At 35.5% G+C, this 22,024-nt stretch overlaps 4 protein-coding genes and 1 long non-coding RNA gene across 20 annotated transcripts in view; 2 read left to right on the top strand and 3 right to left on the bottom strand.

The window, feature by feature from the left end:
• l(1)G0196 (inositol hexakisphosphate and diphosphoinositol-pentakisphosphate kinase) overlaps window positions 1-4,991 on the top strand; it is a 114,305-nt gene extending 109,314 nt beyond the window's left edge. For 14 of the 16 annotated variants that reach the window (XM_075299084.1, XM_075299083.1, XM_075299085.1 and 11 more), the window contains 2 exons: window positions 3,463-3,845; window positions 3,910-4,991. In XM_075299084.1, the coding sequence (XP_075155199.1) occupies window positions 3,463-3,845; window positions 3,910-4,887 (1,361 nt within the window). In that variant the 3' untranslated portion in view covers window positions 4,888-4,991. The remainder of the gene's footprint in view (window positions 1-3,462; window positions 3,846-3,909) is intronic. The other 2 variants (XM_075299080.1, XM_075299089.1) reach the window with 2 other exon arrangements.
• Window positions 4,992-7,710: 2,719 nt separating this feature from the next.
• mst (misato mitochondrial distribution and morphology regulator) lies at window positions 7,711-9,852 on the bottom strand. The gene is made up of 4 exons (XM_075299092.1): window positions 9,698-9,852; window positions 9,544-9,627; window positions 8,839-9,487; window positions 7,711-8,773 (listed from the first exon to the last, which is right to left on the bottom strand). Exons 1-4 carry the CDS (start codon window positions 9,776-9,778, stop codon window positions 7,860-7,862), a joined length of 1,728 nt encoding a protein of 575 aa, XP_075155207.1. The 5' UTR covers window positions 9,779-9,852; the 3' UTR covers window positions 7,711-7,859.
• Window positions 9,853-12,268: 2,416 nt separating this feature from the next.
• Window positions 12,269-13,042, bottom strand: Mpv17 (Mitochondrial inner membrane protein MPV17). Its single transcript, XM_075300927.1, has one exon. The coding sequence runs from the start codon at window positions 12,926-12,928 to the stop codon at window positions 12,374-12,376; it is 555 nt and encodes a 184-aa protein (XP_075157042.1). The 5' UTR covers window positions 12,929-13,042; the 3' UTR covers window positions 12,269-12,373.
• Window positions 13,043-14,538: 1,496 nt separating this feature from the next.
• Window positions 14,539-14,930, bottom strand: LOC142230643 (uncharacterized). The gene is made up of 2 exons (XR_012720759.1): window positions 14,794-14,930; window positions 14,539-14,736 (listed from the first exon to the last, which is right to left on the bottom strand). It is a non-coding gene; the product is annotated as an uncharacterized LOC142230643 (long non-coding RNA).
• A 1,648-nt stretch (window positions 14,931-16,578) lies between these two features.
• Ddx56 (putative ATP-dependent RNA helicase DDX56) lies at window positions 16,579-18,820 on the top strand. Its single transcript, XM_075300254.1, has 4 exons — window positions 16,579-16,733; window positions 16,793-17,535; window positions 17,759-18,154; window positions 18,219-18,820. Exons 1-4 carry the CDS (start codon window positions 16,671-16,673, stop codon window positions 18,649-18,651), a joined length of 1,635 nt encoding a protein of 544 aa, XP_075156369.1. The 5' UTR covers window positions 16,579-16,670; the 3' UTR covers window positions 18,652-18,820.
• The last annotated feature ends 3,204 nt before the right edge of the window (window positions 18,821-22,024 follow it).

The raw sequence follows: 22,024 nt of genomic DNA, 5'->3' as shown, positions 1-22,024 counted from the left end.
AGTGTAGATACTCAAAAAGTAAAATCGGATTGCATGTGTGCTATATAAAAAATCGGTCTAATCGGTCTGATATAACGGAATATTTCAAATTTCAAGCCTAAATTGGATAAATTCGGCTCAAGAAACCAAATCGAGGCATGAATCTGTGAGTCCAAAAAAAGGCAGACTAAAAATTTCAAGAAAATGAGACAAACATAGGAATATGAATGTTTTTTTAAGTAAGAGACTATATAAACAAGTAAGGAAAGTCTAAAGTCGGGCGGGGCCGACAATATTATACCCTGCACCACTTTGTAGATCTAAATTTTCGATACCATATCACATCCGTCAAATGTGTTGGGGGCTATATATAAAGGTTTGTCCCAAATACATACATTTAAATATCACTCGATCTGGACAGACTTTGATAGACTTCTACAAAATCTGTAGACTCAAAATTTAAGTCGGCTAATGGAACACAATGTTAGTAAAAAAAAATGGGAAACATTTAAATCTGAAGCAATTTTAAGGAAACTTCACAAAAGTTTATTTATGATTTATCGCTCGATATATATGTATTAGAAGTTTAGGAAAATTAGTCATTTTTACAACTTTTCGACTAAGCAGTGGCGATTTTACAAGGAAAATGTTGGTATTTTACCATTTTTGTCGAAATCAGAAAAACATATATATGGGAGCTATATCTAACTGTTAACCGATTTCAACCAAATTTGGCACGCATAGCTACAATGCTAATTCTACTCCCTGTGCAAAATTTCAACTAAATCGGAGTTAAAAATTGGCCTCTGTGGTCATATGAGTGTAAATCGGGCGAAAGCTATACATGGGAGATATATCTAAATCTAAACCGATTTCAACCAAATTTGACACGCATAGCTACAATGCTAATTCTACTCCCTGTGCAAAATTTCAACTAAATCGGAGCAAAAAATTGGCCTCTGTGGTCATATGAGTGTAAATAGGGCGAAAGATATATATGGGAGCTATATCTAAATCTGAACCGATTTCAATAAAATTTGGCACACTTGACTACACTACTAATTGTACTCCTAGTGCAAAATTTCAACCAAATTGGGGTAAAACTCTGGCTTCTGGGACCGTATTAGTCCATATCGGACGAAAGATATATTTGGGAGCTATATCTAAATCTGAACCGATTTCAATAAAATTTGGCACACTTGACTATAGTACTAATTGTCCTTCTTGTGCAAAATTTTAAGCAAATTAGGGTAAAACTGGTTTCTGGGGCCATATAAGTCCATATCGGGCGAAATATATATATATGGGAGCTATATCTAAATCTGAACCGATTTCTTCCAAAATCAATAGGGTTCTATTCTGAGCCAAAACACATACTTGTGCCAAATTTGAAGTCGATTGGACTAAAACTGCGACCAAGACTTTGATTACAAATATGTGTTCACGGACAGACGGACATAGCTATATCGACTCAAGAGCCCACCCTGAGCATTTTTGCAAAAGACACCATGTGTCTATCTCGTCTACTTCTGGGTTGCAACACCCAGAAGGAGACACATATGCACTAACTTATAATACCCTGTTCCACAGTGTGGCGCAGGGTATAAATATTTAAAATTTCGGGTAAAAATTATGTTCATATGTTAAAGGATCTAAAACATCCTCCTCAAAATTGCGAATTGTAAATTAAATCGCAGGATAGGTCTATAACAGGTTGGCCGATAAGTCCCCGGTCTGACACATAGATGGCGTCGCTAGTATTAAATGCATATTAATTTTATATAGTACCAACCTTCAAATGATTTGTGTCAAAATTTGACGTCTGTAAGTCAATTAGTTTGTGAGATAGAGCGTCTTACAGACACTGGACCAATTAAAATAGAGACATACCTTGACAATTCACCACGGTTTTGTTTATTTGCAGAGCGCAGTCATTCCACTCAATTGCGCAGTCAAGTGACTCAATTTCTTTTTGGAAAACGAGAATTACCGTACAAATCAGCCAATTTGCATTACGAAAAAGGTGTGGATGGATAGAATTTTATATGCTTTTTCAATATTTGGTGTTTCCTCAAGAGAACAAAGGAAAGAAAACACAAATAAAGCCAAATTAAAAAAATCACTCATTTGCAGACGAAAAGGAGCCATATACGGTGTGCAGACAAACTACAGCGCTGTGAATTCATTTTCGTTGACTATACCTTCCTTGGTCTATGGTAATACACCCGAGTTTTTTCGTCGATATGTCACAATGGATGAAAGATGGCTCCATCACTACACTCCTAAGTCCAATCGACAGTCGGCTGAGTGGACAGCGACCGGTGAACCGTCTCCGAAGCATGGAAAGACTCAAAAGTCCGCTGGCAAAGTAATGGCCTTTGGGATGCGCATGGAAAAATTTTTATCGATTATCATGAGAAGGGAAAAACCATCAACAGTGACTATTATATGGCGTTATTGGAGCGTTTGAAGGTCGAAATTCCGGCAAAACGGCCCCATATGAAGAAGAAAAAAGTGTTGTTCCACAAAGACAACGCACCGTGCCACAAGTCATTGAGAACGATGGCAAAAATTCATGAATTGGGCTTCGAATTGCTTCCCCACCCACCGTATTCTTCAGATGTTCTCAGACCTCAAAAGGATGCTCGCAGGGAAAAAATTTGGCTGTAATGAAGAGGTGATCGCCGAAACTGAGGCCTATTTTGAGGCAAAACCGAAGGAGTACTACCAAAATGGTATCAAAAAATTGGAAGGTCGTTATAATCGTTGTATCGCTCTTGAAGGGAACTATGTTGAATAATAGAAACGAATTTTGACAAAAAAAATTGTTTTTCTTTGTTAGACCGGGAACTTATCAGCCAACCTGTTATATGAGGCATATATCGAAAATTGTATGAAAAATTAGCAAATTATGTTATTGGGTGTTAAATAAAATTTCAGACAAATCGGTTTAAAATTGTCTTATTGATTCCGGTTTTCAGGCAATAAACCGATGCGTCTTCAAACTTGACATGTCTGACAACAAAAACCGAATATGTACCAAATTGAGAACCATATTTTTCATTATTTTAAGGATGTAGTGTAATTACAACAGATATACGCCCATTGCTAGATCATTGCAAAAGTAAAAATCACAAACTTATCTTATAGATAGATCCCAATGAGGTGTAATATTTTATTTATGGCTCTTTTTCAAGTATTAGCACACATTGTCCTTTTTATTATGAGATCTTTAAATTTGCATGATTGGAAATAACTTTTTTTTTTTTGGTTCAAAGCACTGCTATATGTTTTGCTCTCGTTCGTTTTGCACATTCTATGAACTTCACATAGATATGGCCCTTTACAATATCTAAATATTAGTTTCTGCAAATGGTATAAGTATGATTTTGTTCTAGCAAAATATAAAAGTTCAAAATTTATTTATGGCTTCATTCATATTATTTTCCAAAATTATCCTTTAATCTAACAAACCCCACAAAGTATGGAGTAAACAATCGAGTATAGCCAGCAGTATTACCGAACCATCATCGCCGGCAATTTCAGATACCTACTCGCAGGAGACTCCCAGCTGTGAGATGTCCATTAGCTTAACCAGCAATGAAGGGGGGACATACAATCTGCCCCCAACTACGGCAACCGCAGTAAAATTAGCCCGATTCTTTCCACGACTTGATGGTGATTTGAATACTGTAAGCGTTTATACACCCATGAATTTGGATAGTTTGGATAGCAATGATACTGAATTCAATATGGGTGCCATTGGGGGTGGTGGAGGAGGAAAAAGTGCTTGTCTTACCCCAGTTAGTTTTAATATGGACTTAAGTATAGTGGCTAATAAGGGGTCGCTAACATTATCCGTGGATGTAAGCAAAATGCATTTTAAAAATATTTCGAAACCATTTCTCAGTGTTTTCTTAATTTTAACAGGGCTTTGAAGAAGATGAAGATGCTACACCATCAGCGGCTACCACACCATCATTACCCCTGGATGAACCCCATACTGAGCTGTGCTATTGTTGTGAAGTTCATGCGGGCTCCGATCAACCACCCGATGATGATGATCAACAATCTCAAGAACTTTTCTATAGCATGAGAAACAAACGACTGGATGAAAATGAACCCAAACTTGCATGTCATTGTCATATAGACGAGCCACCATCAAGTGCAGATCTTCCAAATTCTGATAGACCCATATTTAGCATACGCAAAGCTTCCGATACAATTTCTCCAAAAATTCAAAAACAAATTAGTCTTTTCGAAAGTGGTGACATCGATCGTCAAAAGGACTATGCTGCTCTACATGCTTCAATAAATATACCGCAACCCAGTAGTCTACAGCTTAGACAAGATGCCCGTCTTAGGAAATTTGAAAATTTAACCCAATCTACATCCAATTCAAATTTCCCCTTCGAAAGCAATACTTTGAAAAGAGTTCCGAACAATGTGGAAGATTTTGTTGATGTAACCCTTACACAATCCTGTATAAATTTCAAATCTTCTGGTGTGGCCGCTTCCGATCCACCCTCAACCAATAGTTCTCCTCAACACAAATCCTCGGATAATGCAGCATATCGTGCTATTAATATACCAAGTGATTGTGGTGGTGGTGTGGGTGGAACGGCTAGTAGTCCTGCTAGTCCTCGTCCGGGGGCTTTAATTGTTAAAGAGAAATTTATAGAACCTCCAAAACGCATAACACGCAGTTTCCATGGCAAAACTCAATCAATGGATGCGGATTTTCTGTTTAATGAATTTCTCCTAGTTCCCGCTCAAGCACCAGCAGCTCAAAATTCTTCAAGCAGTGAGGCCGGTAGTGCCTCAACTTCTCCCTCTAATCGTCCAAATAAACGTTTTACCACAACTAAAGTAATGGATGAGACTTTAGAAGATGTAGATAAAGTATAAATATACATAATGCTATACAGAAATATTATAAATTCACTTTTGAAAATTTAATGTTATAGGAAAAATTATTAAATAAAATTATATTTGAGGGATTTCAAATGGAATTTAATGTAGTTATGATTAAAAAAAAAGGATGCGCGAGTTTTTGGTGAGTACATGATGAAGCGCACAGGCTTGTTTTCTACGGGGCATAAATGTGGTTGAAGTATTATTAAAAATACATGTATGTTTTCTTAGCACATTTTATAGGATAAACAGTAAATGCTTCTTGAACCAATTATAGATCACTCTCTACGCATAACCCAAGAAACGGTTAAAACCAAAAATTGTTGGAATCTAGGGCGTGTTATGTTTGTTACATTGATAAGGTTAGGAATGAGATTCATTGTAACTTGAGGTCTTTTTAAGATTTTGTTAGGATGAAACGTAAGTCCTCGACTAGGCCATCGGAGAGAGGGTGTTGACTTTTATGTGTTCTTTTAAGTCCATTGCGGACTGTTTCGCGGGCTATTTTGAATCTGTTTATAGGAATGGTACTTATGATGCTGATGGTTCATATCCCTGTTTTATTAGGTTGCTTGGTCGAGTGGCAATTCCATTATTTGATAGTCTGTCTGTGTCTGGGTATTTTCTTGGGGTTAAGGCGTCCACTTTGACGTGAGTAATTATATGGGGATTGCAAGATTGAGTGATTCCCAAGGCTTTTGAGAAGATGGTGACGGATGTTTTGTCGCATAGCATTTCTTCGATACTGGATCCTTGCCAGCATGGTTTTCGTAAGGCCCTATCGACTACTACGGACTTTGTGGAATTTACTTCTCGTGTTATTAATCAGTTTGTTGTTGGGATTCAGACACATGTTATGTATACGGATTTTTGTAAGGCTTTTGACCGGGTGAATCATAAGGTGTTGTTGTATAAGCTGGATAGGATTGGATTAGCCAGTCCACTTTTGGCTTGGATTTCGTCGTATCTTGAGTGCCGCTCGCAAATTTTGTCTTTTGGTGATTCCTATTCAAGGTGCTTTGATGTCCCATCAGGTGTGCCTCAGGGTAGTCATTTGGGGCCTGTCTTATTTTTGTTATTTATAAACGATTTACCTCAGTCCGTAGTTAACTCTAGGATTTTGATGTATTCTCCTCGTTTGATAATTCTGGTCAGGTGCATTTATTAGAAGGTGATTTGGATAGCTTTGATGATTGGTGTAGGGTAAATCTGATGGATTTGAACTTGAGGAAATGCAAGTTTATGCGATTCTTTAGGTCTAGGCCTATTGATGTTCGGTATATTATACGGGGCTCGTTATTGGAAGAGGTTGATTCTTTTGTTGATCTTGGAATTGTTATGGATCGTAGGCTCAATTTTAATGGTCATATTGATTCGATGGTGAGTAAGGCGTATGGGGTTGTAGGATTCATAAAGCGTTGGGCGAAGGAGTTTTCGGACTCTTATATTACAAAGAGGCTTTTTACTGCCCTTGTTAGACCCATTCTAGAGTATGGTTCCATCGTGCGGAATCCTCAGTATGAAGTTTACATTGATAGGATAGAATCGGTTCAGAAACAGTTTTTGTTGTTCGCTTTGAGACATCCTCATTGGAACAGTGATTTTGTTCTTCCTTCATACACTTCTAGATTGAGGCTGATTAATTTGCCTACTCTTCGGAGCCGACGGACGATGTTGAGCTCCATGATGATGTATAGGTTAGTTAATGGGGATATTCCATGCTCTGAATTGATATCTAGGATTAGGATAAATATTCCTTTTAGGGCATCTAGGAATTACCAGTTTCTTTTCATTGATTTTCAACGTTCCAATTATGCTTCTGTGGAGCCTATTCGTAGGATTTGTATTAATTTTAATTCAATCTATCATCTAGTTGACACTAACTTAAGTATTGATATGGTGAAGTCCAGCATATGTGGATAACTAATACATTTGTTTTATTGAATAACCTAATATTTTGTCTTGTTTTGTAATTTATTCGGCTGAAGAGTCCTTCTCTGTAGCTGGTTAAATCCCTCAGCCTCCACCCCGCCATGGTCTAGATCATGGTGTGTACGCTGTCCCTACGTCATGGGGACGAGACTCTCACGGTCGGAAGGGGCGGGAAAGTGGGCGATAGGACCGTTCGATTAAGTCTTGTTTGCCACCCCTTTTAAGAAGTTATTTTGTTTTTACCAGGACAAGTAGGAACCCACAGATTCCAATTCCTAATATGCACACTCAGTTTTATGAGCGATCATTTTTGGAATCGACTGCCACTATTTTTGCGCAATTTTTCTTTTTCTAAAAGGTTATGTAAAATTAAGCTTATTGGTCACATGTGGACAATAGTCCGTTACTACGGATTGGGCAATGTATTTTAATTAATTTTATTGATATCGTTAATATTACGAAATAGATGTGGCTATTTCTATATATAATGTTATATCTAATAATGGATTTATTATAAAAATCATACTTTTATTATTGTTATACATATCAATTATTGATAACTTGTTTTGTAATATAGTTTATTGGCCCGTTGGACTTACAGTAATATAGTGTGAAATAAATGAAATGAAATTCCCCGAGCTGCTACTTGCTTAAAATTTAACATTCGATTAAACGACTTTCGACATTTTCCAAGTTTGAAATTTTCTACTTTTTCGATTATGGAAAAGTCGATTACTAGAGCAAACATCAAAAGTCAAATATTGCTTATAGAAATAGAAAATTGTTTTGATTCAAATTTCGCTGAGAACATTTTCGTTTACTTCTCCACGATTATATTAATTTAGTAAAATATTCATAAAAAATTATAACGAAAAGTCTTTGCGATTGTATACCAAATACTGTGTAGTGTATTAGCTCTTCTTTAAATATCAATTACAATAATTTAAGCTTAACTTAAGTTTCTTAAATGCACTGCAAGTAGAAGCACTGGCATAAGTATTCTCATAATACATTTCATCTGCACATCTCCGTGGCTATAATTCAAAGTTATCCTCATAGTTATCTTTAAATTGTAAAAGACTTTCCAGAACTTCTATGTAATCATCATCTTCCAGACCGGCTGCCTTTAAACGGTGAAGTTTAGCTATTTTAATTCGTTTCGCTTCACGATGTAACGTCTCAAGGGTGTCACCCAATTCACTTGACGATTGTATGGAGGCCACACAAGGCACTGAACTTATTTTGTCGTTTTTACTTCTTCTTTCACTTGGATGTAAAAATCCTGAGGTAGTTAAACTTTCGGAGAAGATTTCATCGGGAAAGGGTAATCGTGTTGGCAGTGGTTTTTGTACGGATGTTACATGAGCCATACTAGCATGATTGACACATTGTAAATATAGCTGGAACATTTCCGAAACATTTTCACAACGATAAGCAGCCATACGCATTTGATCCTTGTTACATTGTTCCCTAGGTCGTTTCAAACGATCTTGTGGAATACCCCGAACACAAAGCGATTGTATAACATAGTCATTTCCAACCTTACAATTGGGTGTTAGTTGTGAAAATAAGGGCCCCTCTAGCTTGTCCAGACAGTCTATCAGATCCATGTTGTATTGCATATTAAAGGGAAAGGAAAATGCAGCTGCTGCAAATTTACGACCATAGTTATTCATATCGCCACAAAAACCAGCTAAGGTATTGGATGATGGAGCATTTTTAAGGCGATAACGTAACGATATGGTATCGAGATATGATGCCAATATGGCAGAGGTTTGATACAGATTATCATGTCTATATTCTAGGGAGGTAAAAGATTGAGAAGTGCCCAGCTGGCGCCATACGCGATCACTTGTGCTCAGTGGTATAAATAAAGAAGCTTGTTCAATAAGTTGACTAAAAGCTAGAGCACTATTAACCACACGTATAGAGTCTGACATCGGTTCGTCTAAAAGGGAAAATGAGTTACCATTGGTGGAAAATGGGCCACACGTTTAAAAAAAAAACACCTACCCGCATTTTCATACAGCACATTTTTTGGTGAGTATATAGGAATGGCCAAATTTGCTTTTCCATATTCATCATTTAAATGTTCCATACATTGTGTAGCTAGCCCAGAGAAGCCATTGAAGCAATCAAACAATGTTTGAAATCCTTGTAAAAAATCACATTCCTCTACGTACTGTCGTATACGGTCACAAAAATCATCTTCGAATTGCTCTGTTTTCCAAAGCTGTACACCACATGGATTGCTATCAAAGGTTTGCCTATCGCTATAATGACGAAATTCTTTCACAACATGAACCGTTCGAGGATGATATCGAGTATATAGGAAATCTGCCCATGAATCAACATTGTCAGCCAAATTGTAGTCCTTTTCGGCAATATTAGATGAAGCATTATCTAGATCGTTTTGAAATTCATGTTTTTTAGCTTCCTCTTCGGCTACGATCTCTACATCGGATGACTGCCAGGCTAAATCTTCCTTCAATTTCTTAACAGCTTCTGGTTCTTCTTCCATATCCCCATCTTTGTTGTGTGAAAGATTTAAATGACTGCCTCGTTTCAGGCTATTACCGTAAAGTTCACCCTCACGTGGTAAATGTTTCAGAGAGCCTTCCAAATCGACCAAGAGCAAACGTGGTGTAAATGTCGTTTGTCTCTAATTGGAATTTGGAATTTTATTGTTTTATATATAGTTTTCGGGCATTTACTTACATTATGATTTTCTCCTTGTCTATATAGGACGTCATGACAAATTTCAGAAATTTCATCATTGCTATCATATGAAAATCCGGATTCCTTAAAAAGTTTAATCATTGAGTGAGACCACCTGGACAATTTTAGAAGAAATTTATGCACTAATACTCACTTGTATATTCCACCAATGTGCTCCGACATAGTTTGCATAGTTACCAAATTGTAAAGTTAATAATTCGCGAATATTTGTCATAATTTAAATTAAAATGTTTATTCACTTTGTTCCAAATTAAACTGAGGTAGGACGACAAATTTGTTGTTCTGCGGGGTGCTGCCAAGTTCTATGATGTAAACAACGCCCATATGATTAACAGCTGATTTCCTCAAATTCAAATCCGAGCCAATGCGAACATATATGGATGATTTTAATGCGATCTAACTATGGTATATTCACTAAAATAATTTGGAGTTAGGTTAGATAGGGATGATAGCAAACCATGGAATGAATTACTGTCCACTTAGACCATATGGTCCTTTGCGAATCCTTTTTGCCCTTCATTTTGACTATTCTAAACCGTCAGTTACCACAATTAGTTTGTCTGGGACTCCTACAGATGCCTTGATGAAGGCCCTATAGTCCCTCAAAACCGGATTAAAATTGAGATACTGCAATGCTCAAGAAGTGATCGTTAGGTCGTGTCGAAAATTCGTCCCCAGGATGGTCAAGAAGTCAAATCTGGGGAACGGTTTATATGGGGACTATACGTAAATATGAACCAATAATTATTTCGTTTCGTATCACAGCTAATAGGCTCTACACATTACACTCAAAATCCACATTTTTGAGATTTCAAATCTACTTTTTATAAGGCAAATGACAGTTGAAATCTAGTCAAAGTGGATTTTGGAAGTGTAATGTGAATGAGGTATAAGACTAATATTTCCATGTGAAACAAATTGAATGACACAGTCTATGTGAAAGATTTTCCGCAGTGTAGGAAAGTTTTAATGATACAGTTGATTGAACCTATCTCGTATCTGATAGTATTTTGTAGGATATCACTTCCGGATGATCCAGAATAACTAGTACCAACATTGCTTTTCTTCTTCCATTTTGGCTCCATGTCTCAAACTTAGTGATAGTTATCTCGCTTGTTACACTAGCCAACAGTCGTTTTGTGAATTGGTTCTAGCATAATTTTTCTCATTGATTTTGACCTACTAAACACGGAAATGAGTTTTAAAAAATTTTCTGTCGATTGGTTTTCGATATACAATTTTTTGAATTTATTTTAATTTTTGGAGGTACACTTACAATTTTGAGCATATCTTTCGTCTTCTTTGGCCTATTTGATCCTACTACTACTCAAATTAAAGAAAATTGAGCCGTCTACAACTCATGCTCAGAAAATTTTCAAACCGGGTAAGTAGTTTGGATGTTGGCGGCTTAAAAAGGTTAAAAAACGGCGTTTTTTTAGTAAAAATGTGGCAGAAAAAACCATATAAAAATTCATATAAAATATAAAACATGATGCTAACAGCAATTTTGGTTTTTTTACGTATAGCTGAAATTTTTACAAAGAAAATAAGCCCTTACTTAACAAAATCTTACAACAAATAGCGGACTTATAATAAGTTGAGTTTGAGAATGAGTTGTAGACGGCTCAATTTTCTTTAATTTGAGGATCAATCGGATCCAATAGGATCAAATAGGTCAAATAAGACGAAAGATATGTTCAAAATTGTAAGTATACCTCTAAAAATTAAAAAAAAAAGTTCAAAAATTTGTATTTCGAAAACCAATCGACAGAAATTTTTTTAAAAGTCATTTTCGTGTTTAGTAGGTCAAAGTCAATGGGAAAAAGTATGCTAGAAACAAATCACAGAGAAAATTTTGTTATTTGTGACCTAGTGTTATTATTCAATGTTTTTTGTTCGAATCAGGCACGTTAGATTTGGGCTATCTGGATCGGCATGCATAAACTGTATCATTTTGAATTTTTATTCGAGTTATTTCAACGCTCTATAGGGACGATATTCAAGTTTCCTAAAATACGGGATTTGTTAAACATCTACACATTTCGCTGTTAAGCTGAGTACTATGTTCAGTTTTCAAGCTGAAAACCAGCTTTTTTCACGGTTACTTTTTTTAATTAATTAATTTCGTAATATTAAATGGTTCGCAATCAATACATTGGATCTTTTCCATCCTTAATTTGAAGAGACTTGATAAAAATGTTATCGTCTTCATATATATTATTCATATATATAATTAAAAGTTAATTTAGTGTTTTGGTGAAAAACTCGAACATAGTACTCACCTTTAGGTACGAAATCTTGGTTTAATGTCACAAAGTATTTTATAATATTCCAGATCTTTGTAGAATCAAATACTCCATTATAATTTGTCTGTAACTCTATCACATATCATCATAGCAAAAATATGATGAAAAGATGAATAATTCATCACATTTTTGCTACATCAAATAAATTTTGTAGATAAATTACTACTCAAAATAATTATATTTTGCTGCACTGTAATAGTATGTCAGCACCTGCAAACGAAATTAAATGTTCATTTAACCCATATATCTTTGACATCTAAGGAGCACTAGAAACTATACAATCCTCAAGAATATATGCAAAATGATGAGGTCGAGTTAATAAGACCAATAATAATAATTTATGTCTAGTCCTGATTAAATTAGCTTTATCTGAAATATGATTAAAGGAAATAGACAAATTTTCGATAATTTCGAACGTCGTTTATCTACGGCAAAATATCTAAAATGGATACATGTAACTGTTTTCTCTTAAACTAATCACAGCTCAGAAGTATTTTACTCCTTCATTTGTGTTCCTCATTCGCCACTGTCGATTTTCCCAATTTTTCGTTTAGCATTTGGGAAACAAAACAATTCCAAAAGACAGCAATAGTTTGCACAAATACCACTTGATATCGAAGAGGTACTAGTCCAAAATTGATTATTTGTACAGCTGGCCAAATCATGTAATTTGTTTTCATAATATCAGGATATTGGACTTTGATACGTTCAAGAATTTGTTTAGGTTCTTCACTATTAATCAATCCCACCATACCAGCAATAGCAAAATTTAGCGAGGGAGCCATTATTGTTTGATCCACAGCCATCTTCTTTAATGTGCGTGATACACTTCCCTGCTTTCCTCTGATCGTTCGATCAAGTAGTCCAAACCAATATTTTAGCACGGGACCTACAAATAACATCCCCAAAGATCCGTATTTCATGGTACGAATTAAATCTACGTCCTTTAATTGTTTTTTCTCAACCACCTGTGCAAGGATATCACCGGTGCCCATGATAGCCGCCGCGCGTATTCCCTCGGATACATAAGGGGCAATAAATCGTAATTTTAAAGACATCTTTTGGCTTTTGAGATTTTCTGGTCCAAGATTTATTTCAACATATAAATTGTTGTTATTGTTTATTGACTGTTTTTGTCCAAGTTCACTATGACCGGTGGTTTAGGGATGCCAATAAAGAGATGCAGCAGTACAGCATTACCTAAATTGTGGCACATTTTCATTCTGCGCAAAGTAGAATTATTTGAAAAAAGACGCATAAAATACCCCTACAACCCTTTAATTTTGTAACTTGCCGTGTTACAAATTCTCATCAATGGAGGCGCTTTTTACGCATAATTTAAATATCGCATGCTATGGTAATACCGGTAAGAGTATTAGTAAACAAAAATATGTCGTGAGTGAAAATCAAATTCTATTCGTGAATGTGCGTGAGTAAAATTTCTTCGAAATCACGCTCACGATAAAATTCACTTTCAAGAAAAAATTCACGCACAAATTCACCATCAAGTGAGTCCTGAATGAAATTTTAAGACAACTCGTGAATGAGCGTAGATGACACGAAATAAAAATATGCTGTGCTTGAGCGTGAGTGAAAATCAAATTCGCCTCTTAATTCAATCCACGCTCATGATAAAATTCACGTTAACGATCGAATTCATATTAAGGTGAGTACTATGTTCGGGTTTTTCACCAAAACACTAAACTAAAAGTACAAAAATATATATGAAGACGATTATATTTTGTTCAAGTCTTACCAAATAATGGAAGTAAAAGATCCAAGGAATTGATTGCAAATAATTTTATATTTCTATTTCATCCTCATCGCTACCACAGACTCGTAAATGTCACCACAACCATCGCGAACTGTGTTGGGGGAAGCATATCAAAAAGTACAAAATGTACATGAAAGTATTTTGCCATCACTACTGTTAGAAGAGCCATTTTATTTTTTGTGAAACGCCAAGCGCAACCATCTTGTTATATTTTATTTAAATAAAAACGAAAATAAAGTTCTGAAAACATAGATATTACGCTTAAAATTGTGAAAGGTATATGGTGAACAATTTTCGACTTTCCAAATAGAATAAAGTGATCGTTTCTCAAATATGTTTCCAGGCACGCTGTCTCCATCGAAAATAAACAAACTGGCTGATAGACGCTGCAATATCCCTGCCAGCATTTCAAAGTTCCATTTCAACCTCATCGTTACCACAGACTCGTAAATGTCACTTCAACCATCATGAAAAGGTACATCAAAAAGTACATACAAGTAATTTGCCATCCCTACTGTTAAAAAAGCCATTTTTTGTGAAACGCCAAGCGCAACCAGCTTGTTATATTTTAATTAAATAAAAACGAAAATAAAGTTCTGAAAACATAGATTATACGCTTAAAATTGTGAAAGGTATATTCCCTGCCAACATTTTTTGAATTTGGAGACTCTTTTGAGAATCATATCATATACGACATCAAAAACTCGTCGGAAAAGCGCCGTCACTATTGAGAAGTTGTACCACGCCAAGTTACTACAAAAATGTTTCGCATGAGTGCAATTATTAGGTGCCTTTATAGATCAATTTAGAACGACGCCAATAAGGGACCCTCCAAACAATCAGAAAAAGTGCATTTTAAGATAGTTGTAAAAGAATCATTGTGGTCGAGTAAAACACGTTTGTTTAGATATTTATTAATTTGATTAAACATTTACAAATTCTTAAAAATATAACATTTATACCACTATCACATTACATTTAACATAATTTTTGGCATTAATGATGATGTTGAGTTACAAGTAGCGAGTTACATGTTGCTGCGTCTATCAACCAGTGTTTTTATTCCATGGAGGCAGCGTGTCTGTAAAATATCTGAAAAACAATCACTTTATTCCATTTGGAAAATCACCAAATTGTTCACCAATATACCTTTCACAATTTTAAGCGTATAATCTATGTTTTCAGAACTTTATTTTCGTTTTTATTTAATTGAAATATAACAAGCTGGTTGCGCTTGGCGTTTCACAAAAAAAATGGCTTTTTTAACAGTAGGGATGGCAAATTACTTGCATGTACTTTTTGATGTACCTTTTCATGATGGTTGAAGTGAGTCTGTGGTAACGATGAGGTTGAAATGGAACTTTGAAATGCTGGCAGGGTTTTTACAAAATAACATTTTATTTTTCCTTGGGCAATTGATCTGCTATTCCTTTGATCCTTTGTATAGTTTCGGAACAAAAATATGGTCCGTGTTTGATTTATAAACCCGCACAAATAGTTTTTAATAAATAAATTATTTCTTAATTCACATTGCAAATGGCGCCGTGCTATAAACGTCAGTTTTTCAACACGAAAAAACAAAGTATCACAAATGGAAAAAATTTCGCAAATTTTTCGCATTTTTTGGTTTTGTATGGAGTTTCAACGCGAGAACCGAACAGAGTATCGGCCTTTGGGTAGGTACTATGTTCGGTTTTCGAGTTGAAAACCACTTTATTTTCGCGATTACTTTTCCTTAAATAATCAAAATTATAAATGAAAACAAACCTTTTACTGTACAGTCTTGCCGAGATCTAGAGGAACAAGAAACTACGCATCAATTGTGTTAATTTGTCTGCTTTATATTGTACTGTTTTAAAAAAGTAACCACGAAAATTTCAACGCGAAAAGCGAACATAGTACTTACCTTTTAGTGAAAAAAGTCGAACTTAATACCCACCTTTAACGATAAAAAATCACACTCACGATTAAATTCATGCCAAAGACAATATACTTTAGAAGTTGGGAAATTGACTTGCGTCATACAAAATGTTGCACTGACGGCACTTGTAAATGTTTTGTTATGTTCGGTTTTTTCACCAAAACACTAAATTAAAAGTACAAAAATATTTATGAAGACTATTATACTTTTATCAAGTCTTATCAAATAATGGATGAAAAAGATCCAATGAATTGATTGATAATCATTTTATATTTCTAAATTAATTAATTAAGAAAAGTAACCGTGAAAAAACGGTGGTTTTCAGCTTGAAAACTGAACATAGTACTCAGCTCTATACCTTTGCATTACCAGCAATCAGTATAGGCCGCGAGCAAGTCTATTTCCACTTTTGTTTTCCTACGTTTAAAAGTACTCATTGCAAGCAAGTAGCTAATGAACATGACCATCGTGTATTAGAATAAGACAACAATAAAAATAAGTATAACAAATATACATTCGCTCATTATTCATTGTATCACAATCACTCAATAAAAAAATTGAATTGAATTGACGGCGCTTGGTCCATACATGTTTGTAATATTTCCAAGAATTCAATTTTGCTATTTTGGTAATGGTTCCGTCGTGAGTAATGAAAATGTTCCTCACTCATGAATAGCGAGTCATTAGGTTTGTCATGATTCACGAAAATTTTGCGATTGCGCATTACCGTGTCATAAAAATTTTCGTTATTCAAGAGAATTGTGGTAAATCACGAGAATTGTCAAAAATAGTGCGTGAGTGTCAGGCTTTAAATGTTATTCGTGCGTAAGTATAATTGTTCATTTCGTGAATGTGCGTGTGCGTAATTTCCTACCCACGAGTAGCGCGAGAACGTGAGTGAACTTTCACGCACACCTCTAGATCATACCTCTCGTTTTTCATTACACATAATTTGCAGTAAGTTGGCAACTCTTAAATGCTAGGAGTTTTTCGTGTTATCACATTAGTGTACATTGTAAGTGGGTAGCTTTAAAGAAGAAGAATATTAAAAACGTGCCAGTTTATTGTTTTGTGAAGAAAGGATTATTTTGTTTTACCATTCACGATGTCGGAAAAACGTCGAATAACTCAATTCCACGAAATGGAATTAGATGATCGAATTTTGAAGGTAATTTCGAAATAATAACACATTGCGAAATATTAAAAATTTATAAATTCTCACATTAGGCTATTTCAAAATTGGGCTGGAGTGAACCCACATTGATACAAGAAGCCGCCATACCATTACTTCTGGAGGGAAAAGATGTTATAGTGAAGGCTCGTACAGGTTCGGGAAAAACTGGCGCTTTCGCCTTACCATTATTGCAAAAAATTCTTAACTCGAAATTAAATGCGACGGAGCAATGTATAAGTGCATTAGTTCTTGCTCCTAGTAAAGAACTCTGCCAACAGACACGCAAAGCTATGGAACAAATGAGTGAGAAATGTGGAAAAGTTTTACGAGTTGTAGATCTATCTTCGAACGATACGGTCGCACAGAAACACATTCTGTCCGAAAGGCCTGATGTGGTTATCACAACTCCTGCTAAGGTATTGTCACATTTGCAATCGGGGGCTATGGTTTTAAAACACTTGGAAACATTGGTGGTGGATGAAGCAGATTTGGTCTTTTCATTTGGCTTTGAAAAGGATATCAAGAAACTAGTTGAGTATTTGCCTCCTATTTATCAAGCCGTTTTAGTATCAGCCACTATTACCGATGAAGTGATGAATATGAAAAGTGTAATTCTGAATAATCCAGTAATATTGAAATTGGAAGAACCAGAATTGGTACCCGAAAGTCAATTATCCCATCAACGGATATTGGCAGAGGAGAATGATAAGCCGGCCATATTGTATGCATTGTTGAAATTACGTTTGGTGCGGGGCAAAAATGTTATTTTCGTTAACACTGTAGATCGATGTTATAAGTGAGTACAAAGGCACATATTTTTTTATTCAACTGTCTTTATGATGAAAAGGTGTATTTTACTCGAAAGAAGTGGCATCTGATATAAGGGTGAATTCTCTTGAATCAGTTGGCCTCTAAATGATTTACATAACTAATCTTCTCTCTGACAAAAATAAACTAAATCAGTACCATATATACAATGAATACACGTTTAATGAGCGCTCTATCATCTCCCATTTTAGATTAAAACTCTTCTTGGAACAGTTTAGTATAAAATCATGTGTTCTCAATTCAGAGCTGCCAGCAAAAATTCGCATTCATACCATAAACCAGTTCAATCAAGGCATTTATGATTTTATTATTGCCTCCGATGAACATATGCTTGAGAATCCAGGAAGAGCTAAATCAGATCGTGAATCGGGTGCATCTAGAGGCATTGATTTCCAGTGTGTAACGAATGTTATTAACTTTGATTTCCCTAAAGATGTTAATTCATATATTCATCGTGCTGGACGTACAGCTAGAGGCAACAACAAAGGTACAGTACTTTCAATGGTAAGCATCAAGGATAAGGCAGTCAACGATGAAGTAGAGGAACGTCTAAAGGCGGGATATATGAGTGAGGAACAGATTATTAAGTAAGGCCACAAATTATCTTTACAATGTGTAAAACGTGTAATCCTCATTTTTTTCACATTTCAGAAATTACCAATTCAAAATGGAAGAAGTCGAAGCATTTCGATATCGTGCCAAAGATGCTTGGCGTGCCATTACACGAACCGCTGTTCATGAGGCTCGGGTTCGGGAAATTAAAACTGAAATTTTCAATAGCGAAAAATTGAAAGGCTTTTTCAGCGAGAACGCACGTGATCTACAGGTTCTGCGTCACGATAAACCCTTGAAAACAATAAAAGTTCAACCACATTTATCTCATGTTCCTGAATATATTGTACCTAAAGCTTTGAAACGTATTTCGACTACACCTGTTACATCTTCATCAGCGGGAACTTTGAAAAAGCCTCGTTATTTCAATTCATCGGCCAAAACCGCCTATGAAAATAAAGCAAATAACCCTTTGCTTTGCAGTGAAATTGATTTTGGTAAAAAACCTGGAGGAAATAGACGACGCAAATGAAAGCAATCTTGAATATAGTTTCCATTTGTGTTGATGGTTTGTTTAGGTAATTAGTTTGTTTTTTTTTTTTAACTCATAAGTTGTATTTTTCTGTAAGAATAATGTATAGTACATTTTACAGTTAGGCATATGAAATTTTATTAAAACGTGATAAATTAAAAACATTTAATTTTTATTGCTTGTAATCATTGTGAGATGGGGAGGGAATAAGTTATTACTCGGTAACACAGTGGAAATTTGTTAGTCTTGTCTGACGAAGGTGATGATGTGTCACTGGCAAAAATATTTTGCATACGAAAATTATAAAATTAATCAATTGTTCGAGTGAATGCTGATAGAATTCTATAAATAAATAACAAGGGAGTTATAAATAAATAAATCACGCTACAGTTTTCAATAATGAAGCAATTGTGCTGAAATTTTGCACAAACTCGTCTTTTGTCTGCAGGCAGGGCAAGTTCGAAGATGGGCTATATCGGTCCAGGTTTTGATATAATCCCCATATAAACTGACCTCCCGATGTGGGGTCTTGGGCTTATAGAAATCGTAGTTTTTATCCAGTTTGCCTGAAATTATTAGTATTTTATGACCATAAAGAGGTGTGCCAAAAATGATGAGTATCGGTCAATGTTTTGGTATATCCCCCATACAAACCGATCTCCCGATTTTACTTCTTGGGCTTAAAGAAACCGTAGTTTTTATCCAATTTGCCTGAAATTGGAAATCTAGAAGTATTTTCGGACCATAAAGAGGTGTGCCAAAAATTGTGAGTATCGGCCCATGTTTGGTATAGCCCCCATATAGACCGATCTCCTGATTTTACTTCTTGGGCTTCTAGAATCCGCAGTTTTTATTCAATTTACCTGAAATTGAAAATCGAGAGGTACGTTAGAACCATAAAAAGATGTGCCGAAAATGGTGAGTATCGGTCCATGTTTTGATATAGTCCCCATATAAACTGACCTCCCGATTTGGGGTCTTGGGCTTATAGAAATCGTAGTTTTTATCAAATTTACCTGAAATTTGAAATCTAGAGGTATTTTATGACCATAAAGAGGTGTGCCGAAAATGGTGAGTATCGGTCCATATTTTGGTATAGCCCCCATACAGACCGATTTTACTTCTTTACTTCTTGGGCTTCTAGAATCCGCAGTTTTTATTCAATTTGCCTGAAATTGGAAATCTAGAGGTATTTTCGGGTCATAAAGAGGTGTGCCCAAAACGGTGAGTATCGATCCATATTTTAGTATAGCCCCCATAAGAACGATCTTCCGATTTAACTCTTTGGGTTTCTAGAAACCGTAGTTTTTATCCGATTTGCCGGAAAATGTAAATATTCTGGTATTTTAGGCTCACAAAAACGTGTATCGGATTAAGTTTTTATCGGTTCATTTGGTAATGCCTCCATATAGACCGATTTCACTTCTTGAGGGTATAGAAGGCGCACTGATCATGAAAATTGCTTGAAACTCAATGTAAAATTTCCAGATTTTACTTCTCGGGTGAAAATCTACAGATTTAAGATTTCAAATGAAGACGTTATTTTATAATTTTCTTGCGGACTTAGTTACAAGAGATGTTAATGATTCCTCTAAAACTCAAACAAAAATGGTTCTAATAAATCGAGAATCATAGGTAAAATCTTTAAATTTATCTTCGGGAAGTGTACTGGTTGAACTGCTCTGCTCGATCTGTCCTCAAACCCTAGATCTAGAGGTATTTTAGGGAGCCACCGTGGTGCAATGGTTAGCATGCCCGCCTTGCATACACAAGGTCGTGGGTTCGATTCCTGCTACGACCGAACACCAAAAAGTTTTTCAGCGGTGGATTATCCCTCCTCAGTAATGCTGGTGACATTTCTGAGGGTTTCAAAGCTTCTCTAAGTGGTTTCACCACAATGTGGAACGCCGTTCGGACTCGGCTATAAAAAGGAGGTCCCTTGTCATTGAGCTTAACATCGAATCGGGCAGCTCTCAGTGATAAGAGAGAAGTTCACCACTGTGGTATCACAATGGACTGAATAGTCTAAGTGAGCCTGATACATCGGGCTGCCACATAACCTAACCTAACCTAACCTAGAGGTATTTTATGACCATAAACAGGTGTGCCGAAAATGGTGAGTATCGGTCCATATTTTGGTATAACCCCCATATAGACCGATTTTACTTCTTTAATTCTTGGGCTTCTAGAATCCGAATTTTTTATCCTATTTGCCTGAAATTGGAAATCTAGAGGTATTTTCGGGTCATAAGGAGGAGTGCCCAAAACGGTGAGTATCGGTCCATATTTTAGTATAGCCCCCATAAGAACGATCTCCCGATTTAACTCCTTGGGTTTCTAGAAACCGTAGTTTTTATCCGATTTGCCGGAAAATGTAAATATTCTGGTATTTTAGGCTCACAAAAACGTGTATCGGATTAAGTTTTTATCGGTTCATTTGGTAACGCCTCCATATAGACCGATTTCACTTCTTGAGGGTATAGAAGGCGCACTGATCATGAAAACTGCTTGAAACTCAATGTAAAATTTCCAGATTTTACTTCTCGGGTGAAAATCTACAGATTTAAGATTTCAAATCAAGACGTTATTTTATAATTTTTTTGCACACTTACAAGAGATGTTAATTATTCATCTAAAACTCAAACAAAACTGGTTCTAATAAATCCAGAATCATAGGTAAAATCTTTAAATTTATCTTCGGGAAGAGTACTGGTTGAACTGATCTGCTCGACCTGTCCCCAAACCCCCTGAAATTTCAAAGGAAACCCTAATATTTGATTCATGCTGGTGGGTATTTAAGATTCGTCCAGGCTGCATATACTTGTTTTTTGTTAAGAACGCGATTTTCCCAACAATTTCTTAACTTGCCTAAAACTTTGAAAATATGGTTTGAACGCGTATTGAATATAAGCATTTCTCTAATGTTTTTTTTTTTTTTTTTGGAAGACTTAACGCAAGGAATGTGTAGATAATATGTTTATAATCTCTGAGTTATGTTAATGAGAGAAGTACTAAAAGTGAAAAGCAACAACTCGGTTGTTTTAAAACTACCAGAATATAAAATATTTATTTATTTATTTTTATTTTTTATTTATTATTTATTTTATTATTTTTATATAGTACCAACCTTCAAATGATTCGTGTCAAAATTTGACGTCTGTAAGTCAATTAGTTTGTGAGATAGAGCGTCTTTTGTGAAGCAACTTTTGTTATTGTGAAAAAAATGGAAAAAAGGAATTTCGTGTTTTGATAAAATACTGTTTTCTGAAGGGAAAAATACGGTGGAAGCAAAAACTTGGCTTGATAATGAGTTTCCGGACTCTGTCCTGGGGAAATCAACAATAATTGATTGGTATGCAAAATTCAAGCGTGG

The sequence above is a fragment of the Haematobia irritans genome, chromosome 3 (genome assembly GCF_050003625.1).
Source record: "Haematobia irritans isolate KBUSLIRL chromosome 3, ASM5000362v1, whole genome shotgun sequence".
NCBI lineage: Eukaryota > Metazoa > Arthropoda > Insecta > Diptera > Muscidae > Haematobia > Haematobia irritans.
Note: the sequence above shows the minus strand (reverse complement) of the source record. Positions and strands in the feature narration are given on the sequence as shown.

Bases quoted from the DNA above. Each gene is read 5' to 3' on its own strand.
- mst (XM_075299092.1), bottom strand. From the start codon at position 9,778: ATGACAAATATTCGCGAATTATTAACTTTACAATTTGGTAACTATGCA. The intron at 9,488-9,543 runs GTAAGTAAATGC...AATTCCAATTAG, and splicing joins GACAAGGAGAAAATCATAAT to AGACAAACGACATTTACACC. The intron at 8,774-8,838 runs GTAGGTGTTTTT...TTTCCCTTTTAG, and splicing joins TGTGCTGTATGAAAATGCGG to ACGAACCGATGTCAGACTCT.
- Mpv17 (XM_075300927.1), bottom strand. From the start codon at position 12,928: ATGTCTTTAAAATTACGATTTATTGCCCCTTATGTATCCGAGGGAATA.
- Ddx56 (XM_075300254.1), top strand. From the start codon at position 16,671: ATGTCGGAAAAACGTCGAATAACTCAATTCCACGAAATGGAATTAGAT. The intron at 16,734-16,792 runs GTAATTTCGAAA...TTCTCACATTAG, and splicing joins TAGATGATCGAATTTTGAAG to GCTATTTCAAAATTGGGCTG. The intron at 18,155-18,218 runs GTAAGGCCACAA...TTCACATTTCAG, and splicing joins AGTGAGGAACAGATTATTAA to AAATTACCAATTCAAAATGG.